This window comes from Pteronotus mesoamericanus, unplaced genomic scaffold, assembly GCF_021234165.1.
Source record: "Pteronotus mesoamericanus isolate MK-2021 breed Mesoamerican mustached bat unplaced genomic scaffold, CSHL_Meso_final scaffold_118, whole genome shotgun sequence".
Lineage (NCBI taxonomy): Eukaryota > Metazoa > Chordata > Mammalia > Chiroptera > Mormoopidae > Pteronotus > Pteronotus mesoamericanus.
In genome coordinates this window covers 13,063,130-13,084,880 of record NW_026555301.1, presented here as the reverse complement: position 1 = coordinate 13,084,880, position 21,751 = coordinate 13,063,130, and the positions used below count along the sequence as shown (strand labels likewise).

At 36.6% G+C, this 21,751-nt stretch overlaps 1 protein-coding gene across 2 annotated transcripts in view; it reads left to right on the top strand.

Annotated features, from left to right (window-relative positions):
* PTPRM (protein tyrosine phosphatase receptor type M) overlaps positions 1 to 21,751 on the top strand; it is an 820,882-nt gene that overhangs the window by 320,623 nt on the left and 478,508 nt on the right. For both annotated transcript variants that reach the window (XM_054587385.1, XM_054587386.1), the window contains exon 4: positions 19,034 to 19,112. In XM_054587385.1, the coding sequence (XP_054443360.1) occupies positions 19,034 to 19,112 (79 nt within the window). The remainder of the gene's footprint in view (positions 1 to 19,033; positions 19,113 to 21,751) is intronic.

The following is a 21,751-nucleotide window of genomic DNA, read 5'->3' as shown; positions in this document are numbered from 1 at the left end:
GTTTTATGAAAATAAGAGCAGTAACCTTCCCGCAGGGCAGGAAGTGCTATCTGCAAGGATATTTTACTGTTAAGTAAGCCATATCTGACCCGAGGAGACGTAGCACTTGATTCTAAAAGAAGTAGCCCCTTCTTCCATCAGTGGATCTCAGGAGTAAATGAATTGTTAAGAAGTGAGCCCTCGGGAGTCAGTTCCCACCCCATAAGCAACGGGAAGAAAATACCATGTGTAGGCCAATTCCTCGTCATGCGAGGGCTGCTGTCCTTGCTGCTCTCTTTGGGAATGTTCTCTTGAGACCCACATTGCCCATTGAGTTCTCATTTAAAGTTAACAAAGGAGGATATCCAAGAGAAGTTAAGAAATGGTACAAAAGAAATCTTTGTGCCACATCCTGATTGTTGGAGAGTTCCTGTAACACAAAAGCATTCTTCTGACTTGGGGTCAAAGGTGGGAAATTAGTGACAATGGCATTTGGTGCTCTTTCTCCTTTTGTCCACAGCACTTTAAATAACTTTATTTTTAAAAATAACTCAATTTCTAGCTAAGAGGATGAATTAAGAGAACTGTGATAGTTTGTTTTTCTCTTAATTCCTTTGGCTCACGCAGGAACCAAATGGAACACGTTTCAAACCAAGATAATCTCATCTCTCGTGTTTAATTGACATGCTCAGCTAGACTGAGGAAAGGGAAAAGTGGGTCTGCTTTAGGACTGCTTGTCCTCCGAATGGTATGAAAGGCACCCAGGAATCCATCCTACAGGTTTGATATTTATTCAAGAAGATGCATAAATTCCTCTATCCCTGGATTTGATAATGGGTGTAAAGGGGCTGCAAATTCCTTGCTCTATTTATTTTTGTACCCTCATACCTATAACAACGTCTGGTATCTAGTGAATGATAAATGTTTCTTAAGTGGAAATGAAGTGGGTAGTGAAGCTGTAATTCATATATAAATTGTTAAAAATCTTTATTTAATAGAGTTTACTTTGGCAGTATATTTTAAAGGTGTTAAATTTTAGATGTCTAAGTTTAGCAATCTACTGTTAGGAACCCATCCTCTGGAAATAATGAAGAATGGTTGCAAGTAATTAACTATAAGGATATTCATGGCAGTTTGTTTATAATAATTGAAAAATTAGAAAGTGTTATTTCTAGCAGTAGGTGATTTGTTAATATATGCTACCTCAATAAAGAAATTTATTTTACAACTGTTACGAATAATTTTGTGGAGAACCATTTAATGATTAATTTAAGCTTATATTGTTAAATGGAAAAAAATCTGTATAAAGCAATATGTTATATCCCATTCTTTAAATTAAATATGTATATATTCTACAATATATGCTTAAATAAATATATTTAAAAATGGTATCTCCCTGGCCGGTGATTTGATTATTTTCTTTCTGTCATCTGTCATATTCTAAAATTTTACCAATATGCACTTATAAAACAAAAAAGAGTAAATTACTCTATACTTCTTATAGTCTTCCTGGCTTATAGAGGGCTGCTTCCACATCTCCTGTGTGCTCATATGGTCTTTCCTCTGCTTGTGGAAAGAGAGTGTGCCCTGGTCTCTCCTCCTCTTACTATACATACACTAATCTCATTGTGAGGGCTCCTTGTCATGACCTCATTTAAACTTAATTACCTCCTAAGGTTCAGTCTCAAAATACCATCACATTAGGGGTCATGGCTTTAACTTATAAATTTGGGGAGGGAATTACCACATTTAGTTCATAGCAGCCTTTAACACACCTAGCTAAGACTGTAAAAATTAAGGGACTGATTTAACTTATGAAGTCTTAGATTGGCCTTTCAAAGGGAATTATCAACTATACTAAAAGAAAAGTGGTAATGTTTAGCAAACCATTGTTATTTTCAATGAATTCTTTTTTATTGATCTCTTTTTTTATTGTTCAATTACAGTTGTCCCCATTTTTCCCCCATTACTCTTCCCTGCCCTACCCACCCCCCACCTCCCAAATTCTATCCTCCCACCCTTTGGCTTTGTCCATAGGTCCTTTATACATGTTCCTTGACTTCACCCTGCCCATTCCTTTCCCCATAATCTCCCTCTCTCTGCCCCTCTCATCACTGTCAGTTTATTCTTACTTCCATGTCTCTGGTTCTGTTTTGCTCACTTTTTCATTTTGTTTATTAGGTTCTACTTAGAGGTGAGATCATATGGTATTTGTCTTTCACCACCTGGCTTATTTCACATAGCATAATACTCTCCAGTTCCATCCATGCCATTGTGAAGGGTAGGAGCTCCTTTTTTTTCTCTCCTCTGTAGTGTTCCATTGTATAAATGTACCATAGTTTTTTCATCCATTCATTTACCAATGGGCACTCAGGATGTTTCTAGCACTTGGCTGTGGTAAATAACACTGCTATGAACATTGAGGTACATAGGTTCTTTTGAATTGGTGTTTTGGGATTCTTAGGATATAGTCCCAGCAGTGGAATTGCTGGGTGAAAAGGCAGTTCCATTTGTAGTTTTTTTGAGGAAATTCCAAACTGTTTTCCACAGTGGCTGCACCAGTCTTCATTCTTACTAATAGTGTACTAAGGTTCCCTTTTCTCAGCAACTGTGCCAGCACTTGTCCTTTGTTGATTTTTTGATGACATGTGAAGTTGTATCTCATAGTAGTTTTAATCTGTACCTTTCTGATAGCTAGTGATGCTGAGCGTCCTTTCATATATTCCTGGACTCTCTATGTTTTCCTTGGAGAAATGTCTGTTCAGGTCCTTCGCCCATTTTTTAATTTGATTGTTTGTCTTCCAGGAGTGAGTTCTTTGTATATTTTGGAGATCAAAACCTTGTCCTGGGTATCATTGGCAAATATATTTTCCCATATAGTTAGTTCCCTTTTCATTATACTGATGTTTTCTTTAGCCATGCAGAAGCTTTTTAACTTGATGTAGTCCCATTTATTTGTTCTTTCCTTTATGTCCCTTGCTCTAGGGAACATATCAGTGAAATTATTGCTCTATGCGATATCTGAGATTTTCCTGTCTATATTCTTCTCTATGACTTTTATGGTGATGCGACATACATTTAAGTTTTTTATCCATCTTTGGTTTATTTTTGTGTATGGTGTAAGTTGGTAGTTGAGTTTCATTTTATTGCATGTAGCTGTCCAGCTCTACCAACACCATTTGTTGAAGAGGATCTTTTTACTACATTTTATGCTCCTGCCCCCTTTGTTGAATATTAATTGACCATAGAGTCATGGGTTTATTTCTGGGCGCTCTATTCTGTTCCATTGATCTATGTGTTTGTTCTTATGCCAGTACCAGACTGTTTTGATGACAGTGGCCTTGTAATATAGTTTGATGCCCAGTATTGTGATCTCTCATACTTTGTTCTTCCTTCTCAGAATTGCTGAGGCTATTCAGGGTTGTTCATGGTTCCATATAAATTGTTTAAATGTCTGTTCTATATCTCTGAAATATATCATTGGTATCTTAATAGGGATTGCATTGAATCTATAAATTGCTTTGGGTAGTATGGACATTTCGATGATATTAATTCTTCTAATCCATGTGCACAGTATAAGCTTCTATTTATTTGTGTCTTAATTTCTTTCTTCAGTGTCGTGTAATTTTCTGAGTACAGGTCTTTTACCTCCTTGGTTAGGTTTATTCCTAGGTACTTTATTTTTCTTTTTCCTATAGCAGTGGGACATTTTCCTCTGATTTCTGATTCTGATATTTCATTGTTGGTATACAAAAATGCCTTTGATTTCTAAATATTGACTTTGTATCCCACTGTTTTTGCCAAATTCACTTATTAGATTAAGTAGTTTTTTTGGTGGAGTGTATAGGGTTTTCTATATACACTGTCAGGTCATCTGCAAACAATAACAGTTTTACCTCCTCCTTTCTAATTTGGATGCCTTTTATTTCTTTTTCTTGTCTTATCACAGTGGCTAGGACTTCCAATACTATGTTGAATAGAAGTGTGGTGAAAACAGTCACCCTTGTCTTGTTCCTGATCTTAGTGTGAAAGCATTAGTTTTCGCCTATTGAGTGTGATATTGCCTGTAGGTTTCTCGTATATGACCTTTTTTATGTTGTGATGTGCTCCCTCTACTCCCACTTTGCTGAGTGTTTTCATCATAAATGAGCGCTGTACCTTAGCAAATGCTATTTCCACATCTGTTGATATAATCATGTGATTTTTTACCTTTCTTTTATGTATGTGATGTATTATGTTTATTGATTTGCAAATATTATACCATCCTTGCATCCCTGGGATAAATCCCACTTGATCATGGTATATGACCTTAAATGTGTTGCTGGATGCAGTTTGCCAGTATTTTGCTGAGGATTTTAGTCTATGAACATTTTGTTGAAAATGTTATCTTTGTTCATCAGCAGTATTAGCCTGTAGTTTTCTTTCTTTGTTGTGTCTTTATCTGGTTTTAGGATTAGGTTGATGTTGGCCTCATAAAAAGAGTTTGGGATTCTTCTATCTTCTTGGATTTTTTGGAATAGTATGAGAAGGACAAGCATTGGCTCTTCTTTAAATGTTTTGTAAAATTCTCCTGTGAAACTGTCCAGTCCAGGGCTTTTGTGTGTTAGGAGGTTTTTTTTTAAAAAAAAAAATATTTATTTTTATTACTCCTTCAATTTCACTAGCCGTTATCAGTCTGTTCAGGCTTTCTGCTTCTTCTTGATTCAGTTTTGGAAGATTACATGTTTCTGGAAATTTTCCATTTCATAGAGGTTTTCAAATTTCTTTTTATATAGTCGTTCATAGTAATTTCTTAAAATCTTTTGTGTTTCTGTGGTATCAGTTGTAATTTCTGCTCTTTCATGTCTGATTTTATTTAATTGGGTCTTCTCCCTTTTTTTTTTCTCAATGAGTCTGCTTTAAGATATGTAGATTTGTTTATCTTTTCAAAGAACTGGCTCCTGGATTTATTGATCCTTTGAATTGTTCTTTTAGTCTCTTTGCCATTTAATTCTGTCCTGATCCTGATTATTTCCTTTCTCCTACTTGCTCTGGGCATTGTTTGTTGTTGTTCCTCCAGTTCCTGTAGTGTAGGGTTAGGTCGTTTATTTGAAATGTTTCTATCTTTTTTAGGAGGCCTGTATCACTATAAACTTCCCTCTCAGGGCTGCCTTTGCTGTGTCCTATAGGTTTTGGACTGTTGTGTGTTTATTTCCATTTGTTTCCAGAAACTTTTGATTTCTTCTCATCTCATTATTAATCCATTCATTGTTTAATAGTATGCTATTCAGTCTCCATAAGTTTAAATGTTTTTGAGTTTTTCCCTTGAGGTCGGTTTCTAGTTTCAAGCCCTTGTAGTTCATGAAAATGCTTGATATGATTTCAATTTTCTTGAATTTGTTGAGGCTTGTTTTGTGTTCTATCATGTGGTCTATCTTTGACAATGTTCCCTGTGTATTTTGCTTCTTTGGGATGAAAGATTATTGATCTCTTTTTTAATAAAATACTCTGCCTTCCTAATTGTGAACCTCAGACCCTATCCCCCAAGCCCTTCCTTTTTCTTCTGACTTCTCTCACATTACTGAGCAGTCCATGATTTACCGTATTGAACTGGTACTTAATTCTCATTCTAGATTTTTGTTTCACCGGGTGATTCATTAGTAATAGCTTCTAACTTTGAATATAAAGGTGGATTTGTAGAGACTCATTAATATAGTGTTGGTAAGTGTTGAAGAACCTTGTGATCAACATTTGTAAAAGTTCTGGATCCACTAGAAATGCGCTTGTTAATTTAATTCCTGAGCACTCCAACTAAGCATCAGCCTTTAAAGTTTTAAAGGCATAGTTAAGGTAGTACTTCTCTTGTATTTTCCCTTTATCTGCTGAGTAGTAAACATACTGAAGTCATTACCCTAATAGTAACATCAGCTGTTAGGTAAATGGCACTCCAGATGATAAAAGAGAGATGTCAGCAGGAAACTTAAAAAGTCTGAGCAATAGGTCTTTTAATCACCATGTAAGACCTGAATGATGTTTCCCAGTTGGGATGAGAAAGATAAGCTGTAAAAACAGAGGTGAAGAAGAAAAACACCTACCAAATCCTATTTTTAAACCCTGGCCTAACAAATCACCCAAACAGGAAAAGGTTAGAAGAAAAGTCAGAAATGTAAGTTGTCTGTGTTTAGGCAGCATTGCCCTGAGGAAGGGCTCCCCTGCTGTACCCCTTGGTCCTCGGCCTGTGAGGCTGGAGCACCCTTACTGAGGATACAGACTGTCATACCCTGATCCTCTTAAAAATATGAACATGCATGAATCTGTCTACTTTTGAATTAATTTCCCATATAGATTTTTCTCTAAGGAGTTCTGCACTAGCCTGAGGAAGTTGAGTCTATTTTATGTGACTATCATATTTTTCATTGCAAAATATAAAAAAATATTTTTCTGATATCATATGTGCATCCTTGTGTATGACATCTTCCCTCATGAACAAAGTTCACAAAAGTCGATATCCAAATGGCATAATCTTAGTACACAAATAGGCTGTTTCTGAGCACAACATCTGAGGACAAGGCATCTCAAGGAGGCATTACCCTTGAGAAACCCAGTCCTATTGCACAGGGACTCAGCTTCACCCAGACATCAACCCTACATTAATATTTAGGCTACAAGATACATTATAAAGATCTAAAATATTAATATAAAGCGAACAGATACTTGAAATACTAGTATGTTAATTTATATTCATATAGAATTTTATTTCTAAAACATATGTTTTGTACTTTTTAAAAGTACTTTTGATATAAGATTGAGGGATTAATTCTTTTAAAGGGATTTCATATTGTTTGAAAATGGGCAGCATCATAGTGTAGTAAAAGAACATATGCTTTAGGTCAGACAGTCCTGGATTTGAATATCAGCCCTGTTCGCTTATAAACTCAGGCATCCGATATAAACTTACTGGTACTTACTTCTGTAACTATGGGACTAAATATAAATGTTTTGCAGGGCATAAAGGTGAAAGAAAAAGGTAGCCTCTCAATAAATGGTGGTCATTTATTGAGATTAAGATTTGTGGAAGACAGTAAAAAGGAATCAGCTAATAGTTGAGTGGTTTATGCTCTGTTACCACTTAAGTGTGTTTTATGGAATGGCAAAAGGTGTTCCATGCAAAAGAGTTGCAGGAACAAATCCTTTAGTGAACCACTGAGTGGGGTTAGGTAAACCAAGTTCCTTTCCACCATAACATTCCAGAAGTGCTGTCATGCAAAAATATGAGGTGCGGTTTCTGAGGGTTCATGGCATCATCTGGACTCTGACTTCACCTTGGGGAGCAAGTGCTCTGGGAAACACGGGAATTTCTATTGTGGGTTCTTCCCTGTCTGCTGTCCCTTACCTGCCTGTGCTTTTGTCAAAAATATCCATTTCTCCCTCAGTTTTGTCTGTAAAATACTGAGGTTTTTGGTTTGTTATTTTTTTTTAATCTTGGTCAGAATCTGAGCTTTGTAGTTGTTTGATTTGGGAATATTTTCAATAAAACTAGATACAGCCTCCCTAGGTACTTGTGATAATCATAGTAGGATGCTTTGGACAACTCTTAATTTTGTAGTCTTTCCCCCAAGGCTATTTTTATTATGCATTTACAGTTTCAAAACATTTCTTAAAGTGTTCTTGCCATAGTCGTCATTTTATGTAGCTTTTCTTACTAATAGGAGAGTATTCTACAGGTACAAATCACAATGGTAACCTGCACAAAATACAACTAATTGCAGGTTAATTACTATTCATTAAAACATAAATTGTCAACTACTTGGTGATTAACACACATTTAATTTCTTAATTAATGTTTATCCGAATTATTGCTACTTACAACCTGCCCCTGTTGGGTGGCAGCAGTGGGAAATGAGAAGTACCTGCTACCTGCTTTCATCAGGGCACCTGGGCTGTGGCACCTGCTTCCTTTTATTTAGACATCGACTTCATACCATTTTAACAATAGTATTTTACTCTCACAAGCGCCCTCTTACTTTACTGTGCACATTTTTGTTTGTTTGTTTGTTTAAGAAAGGCTTGTGCTGCTTCTTCTCTTCTTTACTCTGGGCCCCACAAGTTTCCAGATGCCAGCCAACCATCAACTTTCCTGGGTTCCTACTCCTGAAGGCACCTGGAGAGGCTGCTGGAATCCCACCATCACTGTTTCTCTGCTTTGGAATATGGTTATTCTGAATCTACTCAAGCCAGGAAGGCAGTGATCCTTAATATAAATGGTTGCTCTGCAAAGAGAAAAATGCATAGGTGGCTTTGAAATCTCCTCCCACATATCTCTCAGTAAAGGGGCTGGGCTGTGAGTGAATGCGCAGTGAGAAGAGGGATTGTGAGGATGAAGTCATGGAATGATGGGAGTTTTCCTATTTCTCTAGAGCCTCCCTGTTAAAACAAATTCCTAAGATGTACTAAAGGTCCTGGGAGAAGATGAGGAGTGGATTCCAGCTGAGCCCTGCTCGAAATTCGCTATGCAGGGAGAACATGTTCTTTGAGGGAGGCTAAACCCAGACTCCCTTTATCAGTCTGACATCTTTCCTGGTAAATGAGGGGTTGAGTGAATAGGAATGACTTGATCTTACCCATCCCTTCACATTTAGCTCCAAACTTTACCCCCTGAATAGCCACCTGGTTTCTTTGCTGCGTTGGCCTGTAGCTCACTTATTTTACCAAATGTCACTAAAGCCACACTGACAGAAAGCAGCTCCTCACACATTTGCTGCCCAGAGACTGTTTTAGATCTGAATAGATTAGTGTTTTCCAAATTGTGTTCCACAAATCCAAGGAATGTTGAAGCATGTTAGTTGACAAAATGGAAAGAAGCACTGATTTCAACAAAGTTGAACATATTCTGTACTGCAAGCCATTTTGGAGCCAGGGTGTGTTTCCAAATCTCCAGGAGGGACAAATGGCAAGTACAGGTGCCCAGGTACAGTTTGGGGCATCAATTTAGGCTTTTATAGAGCATCTCTTGAGTCTAGTGTTCCCTGGAGTACACTTGGGAAATACTGATATGTACAAATGAAAAAATAGAACATTCTCTGACTCCATAAATTTCTTTAGCTTATGGCCCTTATTCCAAGTGCAAGACAATTGAATTGCCTCCATCCTCGAGGCTGACATGGGGAATTAGATGTGGCAGTGAAATATAACTCTGTCTCAAGCAGGAAAGCTATTCTAAGCAGTTGCCCCTGCACTGTGCATTTTTGTGCTTAAAAAACATAAACAGTATGTTTTAAAAAATCAGTGGGGACACACCAGGCTGTCTGTTAGTATGGACCCAGAGCTGCATTTAGAAAGTAGAATGATTCATGTAATGGTTTTTCATATTCAAAGATAATAATTTTAAATATGTATGTATTTAAAATTTAAACTCATCTCTAAGTGTTATTCTCAGTGTATACTCCCTTGACGATCAAGGATAAGTATGCCGTCTGGGTTAACATCTCATATTTCTTTGTGGTCTGTTACTTCTTGTTTATCAGCACTTTTGCTATATTTTTTGTTTTTCACTCTACCTTAATTTTATTCCATATTCCAATTTATAGAATGCGTAAGCTATGATTGGAAAGATTTGAAAAGAACATTAGTATTTTTCAAAATTCAATTGGAAAACAAGAAAGAAGAGTGAGGAAGTCATGTTTATTGGTCAAAAAGAAAAAAAAAAGCAGGTGAAATCATTGAAGAATGCCTTTACCTTTGGGAAAGTGGTCGATTTTTACTTTATTTTGATCACATATACATATAAACCAATATTTCAATATTTTATTCCTGATTTTTTAAGCTCACACAGTTTATGGTTTTGGTTTGGCTGTTTGTCAGAGAAACATTTCTTTTACTGTATATATTTTTGGTTTTTATTTAACTCGTTTGGAAATAAAAGCAATCGTTTTTGCAGATGGGTATGTTCTACTTTAGCTATTTATTTAAATCAAAACTATAAAGGACATATTAGGTTATTTATGAGAGAACAGGCATATACCATTTAATAACGCTTTGTTCTAAGGAATTGACAAAAGACTTCCACCAGCACATTTTTCATGGTGAGTCATTGTACTGGTAAGCAGACATCTTTGCTCACACAAAGCAAGGAGAAGTGGCAGCATGGAAAGCTAATTTTGCTCTTCACTGAAGCAGGGAGGATTGGGGATGCTGCAGTCTTAAACAGTTTCTGTCTCCTGGTGGGCAGGCGTCTGAGGATCACCTCATGTCAAATCTCTCATGAGCCAACATCCAGGATGGCTTTTCCTGAGCGCTGGGAGAGTTGGTGGTTAATTGGTTGTTTCTGTAGACAAAAGAATGTCCAAACATTTAGAAAGTTTTATAAGAGTTTTATTTGAGCCAAATTTTTAAGGATATGCCTGGAAACAAGATCTCAATGGATTAAGAAGGTGCTTTGGAGAATGACAGTTTTGCAATTCCCTTCATGTATTTAGAATCAAAGGAGAAAATGTAAGGAAGGTACATGAAGTCCATTGGTGGTAGATTAAGGAGGTGCGAGAAAGTAAAGCGGGAAATCTCAAGGACTGAATAAAAAGGAAAATGGAGAAATGCATACTTTTACTTTGGTGGGTACAGGACAGTTAGTAATTTACATTTATAGCACATAGAGGTGATATGCAGGCAAACAAACTTAGAAGGGGTTCTGTGGTCTTGTGCCCAGGTGCCTTTGGTTGTGTCTTTGAGGAAAGAAAAGTATTGTGATATTTCAAAGGTATGTTTTTTTAGATGCATAGGAATAGTGGGCAAGGCTCACTGAAGGTAAAAACTGACATTGCTAAGGAAACTGTAGGCCTGAGGTGGCTGTCCAGTTAGGAATTTGTGATCAGACCATCCTGTGTGTTTGCTTTTGTTCACTGAACTTGTCAGGCCTGCCATGTCTTCCCCTCCGCCCCGCTCTAAACTTGTTGGGTTTATTACATAGCCCCATTTTCATTCACATTTCCTACCTGAGAGCAAATGGCTTTTCCCAAAGGCCATGTGGATACGGCATCTTGTCTCCTAAAATGATATTTGTTGAGTGATTGAATGAAGTTGATCCTCTCAATTCCACATTTCTTTACATCCCATGGCTGCAAACTCTATCTGGGAACCACCAGCAAAAATGGGTATTGAGTCCTTCCTTGAGTCCTTCCTATGTTCAAGTACTTTGATAGAAACAGGGACTCAGTGAACCAAAGCAAATTTATACAATAGGTTCTCATACCCTCAGTTGTTAGGTTCCGTATCACAGCAACCACTGAACTAATGAATACTAAATCGTTGCTTCTGTGGGAAAATGGGAATAATTCTGCAAACCTCTGGTCAAAACATTTTCATCAACCAATCAATACATAACCTTATTTTATGTGTGATTCTCTTAAAGATCTCTTAAAGATTATTTAATTAATATATATAGTTGATTCTTATCATTAAATTCAGCCAACAGCACTGTGGCTCATGCCTGAATGAAGCTTATCTAATATATTTTCTCCATAAAGCACATTACAGTATTCTTTCACTTAGGAACACTGAACAGCACTTCAACACTGCACTTGGGGTCATTGTAAACAGCAACGTCACTAATAAAAGGCAGAAAATATGAACAATGTGGCATTGCATAAAGGAATAAGGACACTTGTTTACAAGAGCTGAAACAAGGAGGTCGAGCACTGCTTTGTTCAACCTCAGCTGGGAGGAGTGTGTTGGACAGCTTGAATTTTTGCCACTCTGTACACATTCACAAATGATCATGAAAGCTTTATAAGTACTGATTTAGGCGTTTCAAATATATTAGTGAGTAGGCAAATTCACAAATACAAAATCTACAAATAATGAGGATTAATATATTTCCCATCAAGCCAGATGCAGAAAAAGTTTTTGTAAGATTAAATATTGTGTTGTGGCAAAATTATTCCAGAATAAGCTAGGATGGCTTTGTGATTCTGTCATACTGAGCCACTACTTTAGTTTTCAACTTTGCAAACATAGTAGTTAGTTCCTCCTTATCTGCAGTTTCACTTTCTAAGACTTCAGTTACCCATTGTGAACTGTGTTCTGAAAATATTAGGTGGAATATTCTAGAACCAAACAACTTATAAGTTTTAAATAATGTACAGTTCAAAGTAGCATGATGAAATCCAAAAACTTGCCACTCAGTCACACTTGGGACATGAATCATCCCTTTGTCCCGTGTATCCACACGGAAGGTGCTCCCTGCTAGCCACTTACTAGCCATCTTAGTTATTAAGATGAGTTATAAGAGAGAGAGAGACCACATTTAACTTTCTTATCCTATTTATTGTTAATCACTTATTGTGCCTAATTTATAAATTGAACTTTATTATAGATGTGTATATATAGGAGAAAAGGTATATATAAGGTTCAGAATCATCCACAGTTTCAGGCATTCACTGGGGATCTTGGAATATATCCCCTGGCAGGGGACAGGAGGGCTCCTGCAATCACAAGTTAGGTTGGGCTAGAGAGCAAAGACATTTTCTCCAAAAGTTTTTGTATTTTAGTAAAAACAAACAAAACCATTTAGCTGAAATCTCGATAATGCCAGAGAATATTTTGTAGATGACATCTAAGGGTCAAGTTTCAATAGTCAAGTGTTATAAATTTTTAGTAGTTCAGGTTTTTTACAGAAGATTTAACTGCTAAATGAATTGGGGTTTTTTTAATTTAATTTATTTTACACAGTGTTTAGTGGTTTATACAATAATTTGTTCCTGTGGTTTTGTTTTGGTATATTGCAATTATGCTTTTTAAAAAATTGATACTACACACTTAAGTGGGCATTTAAAATACCACCTGTGTAACATAGTTGAAACAAGTCATGCAAGCAAGGCTATCTTCTCCCTGCCAATGCTGGAATACATGATTCTTACACAAAGTGACAGGCATATTTTATTTGGCTGTGACAGACTATTGCTATTGATAAATACTTTCTTGTTATCCAGAGTAATGGCACTTTGTTGGTGAGCCAAGAGGAAAGTTTTCTCTTAAAGCAGAAGCCTGAATAGTAAATATTTCAGGCTTTGAGGGCCACATGATCTCTGTGGAAACTACTCAAATTTGCTGTTGTGTGAGAATCATTGCAGACAATAAGTAAATGAATGAGCGTGGTTGTGTTCCAATAAAACTTTATTTATGGGCATTCATAAAATTCACATGTATCACAAAGTACAATTCTTTTTTTTATATACTACCAACTGAAAACTATAAAATCCATTTTTAGTTTGTGGGAATAAAAACTAAAGTTGGGGCAAATTTGGCCCATTGGCTATAGTTTGCTGATCCTTGTGTTAAAATTTATGTTGTTAAAACTATGTCATTTAAAAGTAGTGGTGGAAAAATGGAAATGATTGTACTTGAACAAGAATAAAAAAATAAATTTAAAAAAATTAAAAAAGAACAAAACTGTTACTTGCATCTACATTTCTAGGTCATACAGATGGCTACTGCATTTCTTACTAAAATATGAAAGTAAAAAATGTAGAATATATGTGCACATACACACATATTTATGCATTAAAGAATGTATATATTTGAGTATATGCATGGTTGTGTATTTCATATATATATATATATATATGTGTGTGGTATATATGTACATGAATCCTATATATCTAGATTCTCTTATACCTCCTAGTTAAGACTCTTGGGTAACATTATTGTACTTCTTTTGGAAGTACAATAGGCCTAGAATTACACCCTGACTGAAAGTGCTAGTTACGTGATCTCTGAAAAATTACTTCACCTTTCTGAATCAGCCTACTCCTCCCTAAAAGGGAATTAATATTACCTGCCTCATATGGCTGACTGATAATATATACAAAAGACATTTGGGATATGGATGTATACAATATATAAATGGTTTTCGAATTAAATTTTTTCAAAAGAAAATACTTTGTGTGGCACCTTCAGGAGACCCAAGCCTCACTTCTAATACAGATTTTCAGTGTATTCTGTTCTGTTTGATAAGCATGACCACATCCCACATCAGTTTGTTAAACTTTTCTTATTCCATCAGTGTTCTAGTGTTGTTTCCTCTGACCTCAGTCTTTTTGGCCCTAGATGCTGGCATTTTTCAGACATTCCAAGGACTCCCACTGGGCTCTGTATACACTTGTTATATTTCACTAGGGCAATACCTGTACTTTGAATAAAGTAGTCTCTTAATTTACAAAAGCCAAAAATATTTTTGCTTTTGAAGCTTTCTTGGCAACTGCGTTGGCTAGAAAAAAAGTACAAAATAGAAAACTTGCCATATAACAAGAGTTCACGACAAGGAAACCTTTTTATGGGGTGCTAAAATCTGCTTTTAAGAAACCTATCTCAGGTAGGCCTCATCTTTTGAGCTGCATGTTTTAACCCTCTTGTTTGTTGGAAACAACGAAGTAAATTTCTTAATGGCCAAATGTAAAATCAGGTTAGTAGTCAATCTAATATTGTTCTATAGCACCTAAACTCAAATCTCTTCATTTAATCATCTTTATATCAAAATAACAAACTTTTTGGTACAAATGATACTTTTTGTGGTATGTGTTTAAAACATTTATATACTACATTGTTAACTTGATGAAGCAATTAATAAAATTTGTACTAATAAGTCCCTAATTGAAATTACTGTGAGCTGGGAAATGGTCTTTTGAAAACTTTGCTTTAATTTTTTGAAGGAAACATTGAAGTTATTGCTTCAAACTTGTAACCTTCTTATGTAAAAACACCTAAATGTGTCATATAAAAGTTTATATTATATATAAGTACATACATATGTGTTTATGTGTAGACACACACATAACCATGTCTATAAAGATTGTTTTCCTATTATTGTTTCTACAGTTAGCTATTAATTAATGCTAGCAACTCAAGTTGCAGAAGTTTACTTTTGAAAGATTTAATGAACTAAAAAGGGCAGTCTGTTTTTCTCTTAGTGTATTTATAACCAGATGCTATCTTTCTTTGCTTCTTGGTATTTCTGTTGGAGGACTAAGGGGAGCTAAAACAGTTTCAGAGATAAACATGTGTTTAGTTCTTTCAAGGAGGCCTCATTGGTGAGCCATCTTGTGAAATTTGGAGTGCTTGTTGCAAAGTCTCTCTCTCTACTGTAGTAGGGGGCACTGGTTAAGTCCTTGCTTGGGCATGTATGAGTGTATGCTACCAGGTTGGGAAACTGGGTTGAAGGCTGTATTGGCTGTATCATAGGCTTCCTGGTTGGTTTGGTAAGAAGGAGAGCAGAGTCCTGTGGTGGAGAGGGAGCATAGTCATGTGTGTTTTTTTATTGTTCCCATCTGTCATTTGGCTATTGTTTTCTTCTTCTGTTCTTTCATTTTTTTCACCAACTAAAATGTTCCTTATTTTTCTACCTACTAAAGCTTAAATTTAATAAAATTGTCTAATATTTTGAATCCCCCTAGAGCATGTAGTAAATATTCTATAAATTTTTGGATAATAAGACTCAGAATCTTTTAGCATTTAGTGATGAATGAGAAAATAGATTTAGAGATTTTAAGGTGGCTTTTCTTGGTCTCTAATTTCTTCCCCTCCTTCCTTCCTCTCCCCTTTTCTTTGGTAGGGCCATAGCCCTGTGCTGGTTTAAATAAAATATTGTGCATTAAATGTACACATACCAGGTTCAAAAACAGATACACATGAGCATGTGTTATATGTACACTATGAAGATATTCCATTTTTATAAGAAGTTTCAGCCCTTATAGTTGATAAAGTAAAAATATAATTTTCTATAAGAAGGACAACTTTAATGAGGAAAGGGGTTTTCATCTCTCTCTTATGTTTATGATGTATTCCAAGCATTTGTCTCAGTCCCTGGAATGGAGGCGACACTCAATGGAGCCATCATATGAATTGAAGGAATGAATGAATGGGAGGGAGGGTGGGAAGAATGAAGGGAGGACAGATGAGAGGAAGGAATGATGGATACATGTTTCTGGGTTCAGCTTTCAAAATAACTTTTTCATGACCACAGTGATGCTATTCTTGGGTAGCTGGTGGTCATGGACATCAGTCTATGAAGTGGCCATTCTGAGCATAACAGCTGGCCTGTTCCTGCACTGCCTACTGTTGCTGTCCCACCAGGCAGGCTGTGGCTGCTAACAAAGGGCTCTGTTTCCAGGAAGTCTTTTTTCTATACTTGCTCTCAGTGTTCATCAGCTATATGTCCCCAAAATGGTCCTCTTAATAGACTAAAAGTAGAGAGAAATTTTCAGGAATATCTCAAATTTAGGAATATCCCTGCATATCTGTCTTTCTGAGTATCATCAGCGGAAAAAAATATTAAATTTATTAACAAGACAAAGTTTTATTTTATTTCTGTCCTACCATTGGTCCTCTTCCCAGTGTGTTTTGTATTTCAGCGTGGATACATTGTGGCACGCACAGTGTCATCTAGTCTAACAGGTATCTGCAGTGACTTCTTATTTAGGAGGTGACTGGAGCTTTTCCATTTGTGGCTCTGATGATTGCTTTCTCTAACTTTTCATCTCTTGCACAAACAAATAGTGCTAGGATTGAACTGTTTGTTCAGGCAGTGTGCACTAGCAAAAACATCATGATATTTGGAATCAGAAAGATTAGGTTTTAAAGTTATATCTACAATACACTCATTGCAAGTTCTTGAACAATTAATTACTTTGGATTTAAATCTCTTTGTCCTTGAAATGGTTACTTCCTGAAGGATTTTTGCATAAACTAATAAATAAAATAATGGTGTGATATCTGCCTGGTGTATATAACATATTATATAAATAGTAACTTATAGTTACTTTTTAAATTGCAATTTTTATGGAGATAATTGTGGAGTCAGGTACAGTGGTACAGATTCTTGTGTATACTTTAGCCCAGTTTCCTCTGATGGTAACATTTCGCTAACTTAATGTCTATAATATCACATCCAGAAATATTGACATTGTTGCTATCTATAGAACTTATTCAAATTTTTCCAGTTTAACCTATACTTATGCATGCACATGTGTGTGTATTTAGTTTTATACAATATTTTCACTTTTTTATTGTGGTAAAATACAAAGAACATAAAATATATTATCTTAATTATTTTAAGTTGTATTAAATACATTCACACATAATGTTGTGCAACCGTCACCACCATCCGTCTCCAAAACCCTTTTCATCTTATAAACTGAAACTCTGTTCCCCATAAAACTGTAATGTCCTACTGTCTCTTTCCCTTAGTTCCTGGCAACCACCGTTCTACTTTTTGTCTTTATGACCTAGGTGCTCTCATATAAATTGGATCATATAGTAATTGCCCTTCTGTGACTGGCTTATTCCACTTATCATAATGTCCTCAATATTCATTCATGTGGTAGCGTGTGTCAGAATTTCCTTCTATTTTAAGACTGAATACTATTCCATTGTCAGTATATACCAAATTTTCCTTATTCATCCTTCAATGGATACTTGGGTTGTTCCCATGTTTTATCTACTGTTAATCATGCTGCTATGAACTGTACACTTTTATTACTGGGTGGGTTTGTGTAACCACTGCCATAGTGAAGATCTTAATGGTTCCATCATCATGAAGATTGTTTTTTTCTTTTGTAACCACAGCCCTCTCCTTCTTGTACTTTCTCCTCTATCTGTCACTCTAGCAATCACTCATCTGTCCTTCCTTTCTAAAATTTTGACATTACATGATGTTACATAAATGGCATCATATAGTATGTAATCCATTGTGATTGAGTTTTTCACTCAGCACACTTCTCTGGAGATTCATCTGAGTTCTGGGTATATCAGTAGTTAGTTCCTTTCATTGCTGAGTAGTATCCCATGCTATGGATGTACCACAATCTGTTTAATCATTTAGAATTTGGATGATATCTGGGCTGTTTCCAGTTTGGGACTGTTATGAATAAAACTTCTGTAAACATCTGTATGCAGGTTTATATGAATGAAAATTTCATTTGTCCAGGAATACAATTGCTGGATTGTATTTTAAGACTTATCACCTTCATATCACATGGGCCGTGGTCTTCCCAGTGATATGGTTTTCTGCCATGTGTGAATGGAGGTTAAAATAATGTCATATGGGCCTTTTTTATTAATTTCCTGACAATAGACACATTTAGATAATCTTGTTGAGAAAACTGATAACCTTCTTTTTTCTCCTTTAGCCTTGATTTCTCTGAAGTGGCTCCACCGTCTCAAAAACGCCATTCATTCTAGGATCCCCACAGCATGTTGCCCCCTCCTCTTGCCCAACTTCTCCCACAATCAAGCAGTTGCTAATGCCCAGCTGATTTCACTACTGTGGAGATTTTTATATCATGTTCCTCTGCCATCTAAACTTTAGTTAGTATATCCTTTATAGTATTAATATGCCATCTTTTCTGGAATCTTCCCTGTGAGTAGAGCCCCTGTAACCTGGAGAGAGCATACCTTTGTAGCTGTAGGTCCAAATTCTCCTCTTCATGGCCATGGTCATGTTCACCTCGGATTTCTGCATATGCCCTGGAAGGAGCCTACCTTAGTCCCTTTACACTGGGCAGTCATCCACCTTCAGCTCAAATGCCACATCCTCATGAGAGGGCCTCCTGGTATATGTTCTTACAGTATACTGTACTTTTCTTTCATAGCACTTATGGTAGTTTTTAAATTTTACCTGTTTAAAACCTAAGGTTTTACCTGGATCAGTCTGGTCATAAAATCCACTCAAAGCAGATGACCAGAAAGTATGTTAACTCAAAGACTCCAGTAATGACTTTGAGCCTTTGTCTTCCAATTATCAGCTCTAAACCATGCTATTCCCTCCTTACTGGGTGAGTTTTTTTGAGATAGGGGGCTATCTGACCCACCCATTCACATTAACCTCCCTGAAAACTGGGTGTGGGTCTTATTTATCTTGGTAATCTTAGAACCTAGAACATTGTCTGGAAGATATTAGATGCTCCTTTAATGTTTGTCATGAACATGAATGAATGAATGAGTGAAACTACCTATCTCTCTATAGGAGATGTTTGGTAAAAGTTTGACAAAATGAGAGAATAATATAAATTTTTTGTTAATTTTACAGGTGATTTTTGAAGTAATAACTTCTGGACATCAAGGCTACCTTGCTATTGATGAAGTGAAGGTGTTAGGACATCCATGTAGTAAGTTGTCTCAACTTTTAAACATTCTGGTACATTGTTGGGGGGATACTTACATTACAGATGAAGAGAAGGCATAAAAACCTGGGGAGCAGTTGTCCTGCTGAGAGAGTTCCCTGACAAGTTTCTAGGTTTTGCTTTGCCAGCCCAGAAATCCAAAAATGTATATTCTATATGTATTGTCCTCAAATGTATATCAGCGTCTTTAAAATGAAAATCAGGAATTCAGGCTACTAGAAAACTTTGGTATGCTCAAACATCCTCGCAAAGATTTTTGGATTTCCCTTTTCAATAGCAGCACAAGTTAAACATTGAGAATCTGTGCATTTTTGTCCTAATTCTAGTATGATTCTTGTACAGTTTCAAACAATATATCCCCAAACAGGCCTGGGATCTGGTGAATATAATAAATCTATCTAAACCACCTGGGAACCCCCAAAATGGACTGCTCTTCATCTTTTATAAATTAGTTCTTTTTTAGAAAACTCCAGTGAATGATACCATACACTGTTGTTTTTACAACCCTGTATGAACGAACAACTATTAATAGTTTGTCATATTTGCACCTGACCTCTGTCCTTAAATCAATAAAATATTGCAGCTTGCCAGTCCCATTACTCCCTCACGTCCCCAGGGGCTACCACAGTGGTGAGCTTGCTGCTGCCCCTCTCCATCTGGAAGGTTTCTAGTCAGCAAGCAGCAGAAACAGATGTAGCTGATTTTAGCAGAAAAGCTTGTATTGACAGGGAATTGGATGGAAAATACATCACTGGGAACATTGGAGATCTACACTCAGATAATGGGCAAGAACTGAAGGGAGGTACAACCACAGTGACTGTTATGCCAGATAGTCCCCCACAAGGACAGGGTGCTGCAGCCTGCTCTTTTGGCTCTCTGACCCTTGGAGAGTGACCCTTGCTACCTGCCTGAACTCCTGTTGCTGTTTCTATGCCTTTGCACCCTCAGTCTTTGGCACAAAACCCTGAGTGAGATTGTCAGAGTGGACGAGCTAAATCATGAACTCATTCTCCTGCTAGCCATATGGTGTTATAGAAAAGGAAGCTATGGCTTTTATAGCTTCTATCATGGGAGCCATGCCTAAGATTTTCAAGGAGTAGAGAGGGGGGAATTTCCCAATCATAGGAAAAAGGTTTGAGAGCTGAGCAACCAGAAAGCTGCATGTGTGCATGTGTATGCATGCATGCATTCACACTGTGTTTCTCATAATCACTATGTATTCATAAAAGGAAAGAAAATCCTGTTTACCTTTTGTAAATTCTAATAAATGGTATGCAACTGTACAAAGTATTCTATATTCTCTTTCCTCCATTTGGAATTACATTTTTTAGGTCAATCTATGATATTCTATCAAATGAATATACTACATTTTATATTTTTACTCTTCTACATTTAGTTCCCCCCAGATTTTCTTCATGGCAAACATTGCTGCAGTGAACATCCATGTGTGCATCTCTCGATGCCGTGTGTGAGAGAGCACGGTATGTTCTTAAAAGCAGAATGCTGGGATGTAGGGTAGAAACAGTTACAGTTTTACTAGATGCTGTAAAATTTCTATGAAAAGTGTATGAGCCAGTTATAGTCCCACCAGCAATGAATGGAAGCTTTATTTTCCTAGTATCCTTGCCCAAAATTGATATTGTCAGACTTTAAATCTTTGACCTGCTTTAAATCTTTGACTTGCTTTATTTTTAGGGTCCCTGGCATTAAAGAGAAACTGACTAGTTCATTCATCTCTGATGATGGTCCAACCCAAAATCACAAAAGAAATATAATATCTAAACGGTATTAGAAATATAAACACTGCTTTTATTGCATGGATTGACTAGATCATGTGATTACTCCTTGTACTAGTTACAGAGAAGCCCTGTGTGGTTGTCATCTAATGTGGGTGTCATGATAGTCATTTGATTCCATCCAGAGCGGTTTTGGCTCTCTCTGAGACCGTTACCTGGTTACAACACTGAAGCTCAAGTGAAGCAATCATCTTGTTAGTCACTATGGCAGGCATTACTTTTGTAGCACATTGCATTTGCCTTTTCTTGTGTCAGCAAGACCAGTGAGTTTAAGACAAATCCCCCTGCTTTTTTTAAAAAAGGTAGAAAAATGAACAATGCTGTACCAAATTGAAACACCAGGGCAAATTTAGTTGCTCATAATTACCTGAGTTGGAACTTGGACAAATCCTTGGAGTAATAGCCTCAGGCTTAAAGAATACACATGAAGTCTTCTAGTGTGCATAAATGTTGCCTCTGACTCACCTCTTACCAAAAGTAAAATTCCAAGGCAGTAATATTGAATGCCTACTACGTGCTGAGTGCTCCCTGTTTCTCAGAGCAAATCTAGCCACAAGGCAGATGTTATTGCTGCCCTGGGTGCAGATACAGTGGTCAAGGCCAAGTTTGCACAAATCTTTCTTACAGTATATCCTGGGTTCATTCTACATCTGGCCGCTGGCCAACAAAATAACTCCTAAGTGTAGCCCCTCCCACTCCATAGTGTTTGAATCTTTCCCTTCCGTCATATAAAGAGATGTAATGCTTGCCCTTTTATCAGAGCCCCCCTGAAATATGTCTCCTGCAGTTTTCTTCATTCCTTCCAAGCCCAGCTGCCTATGATCATAT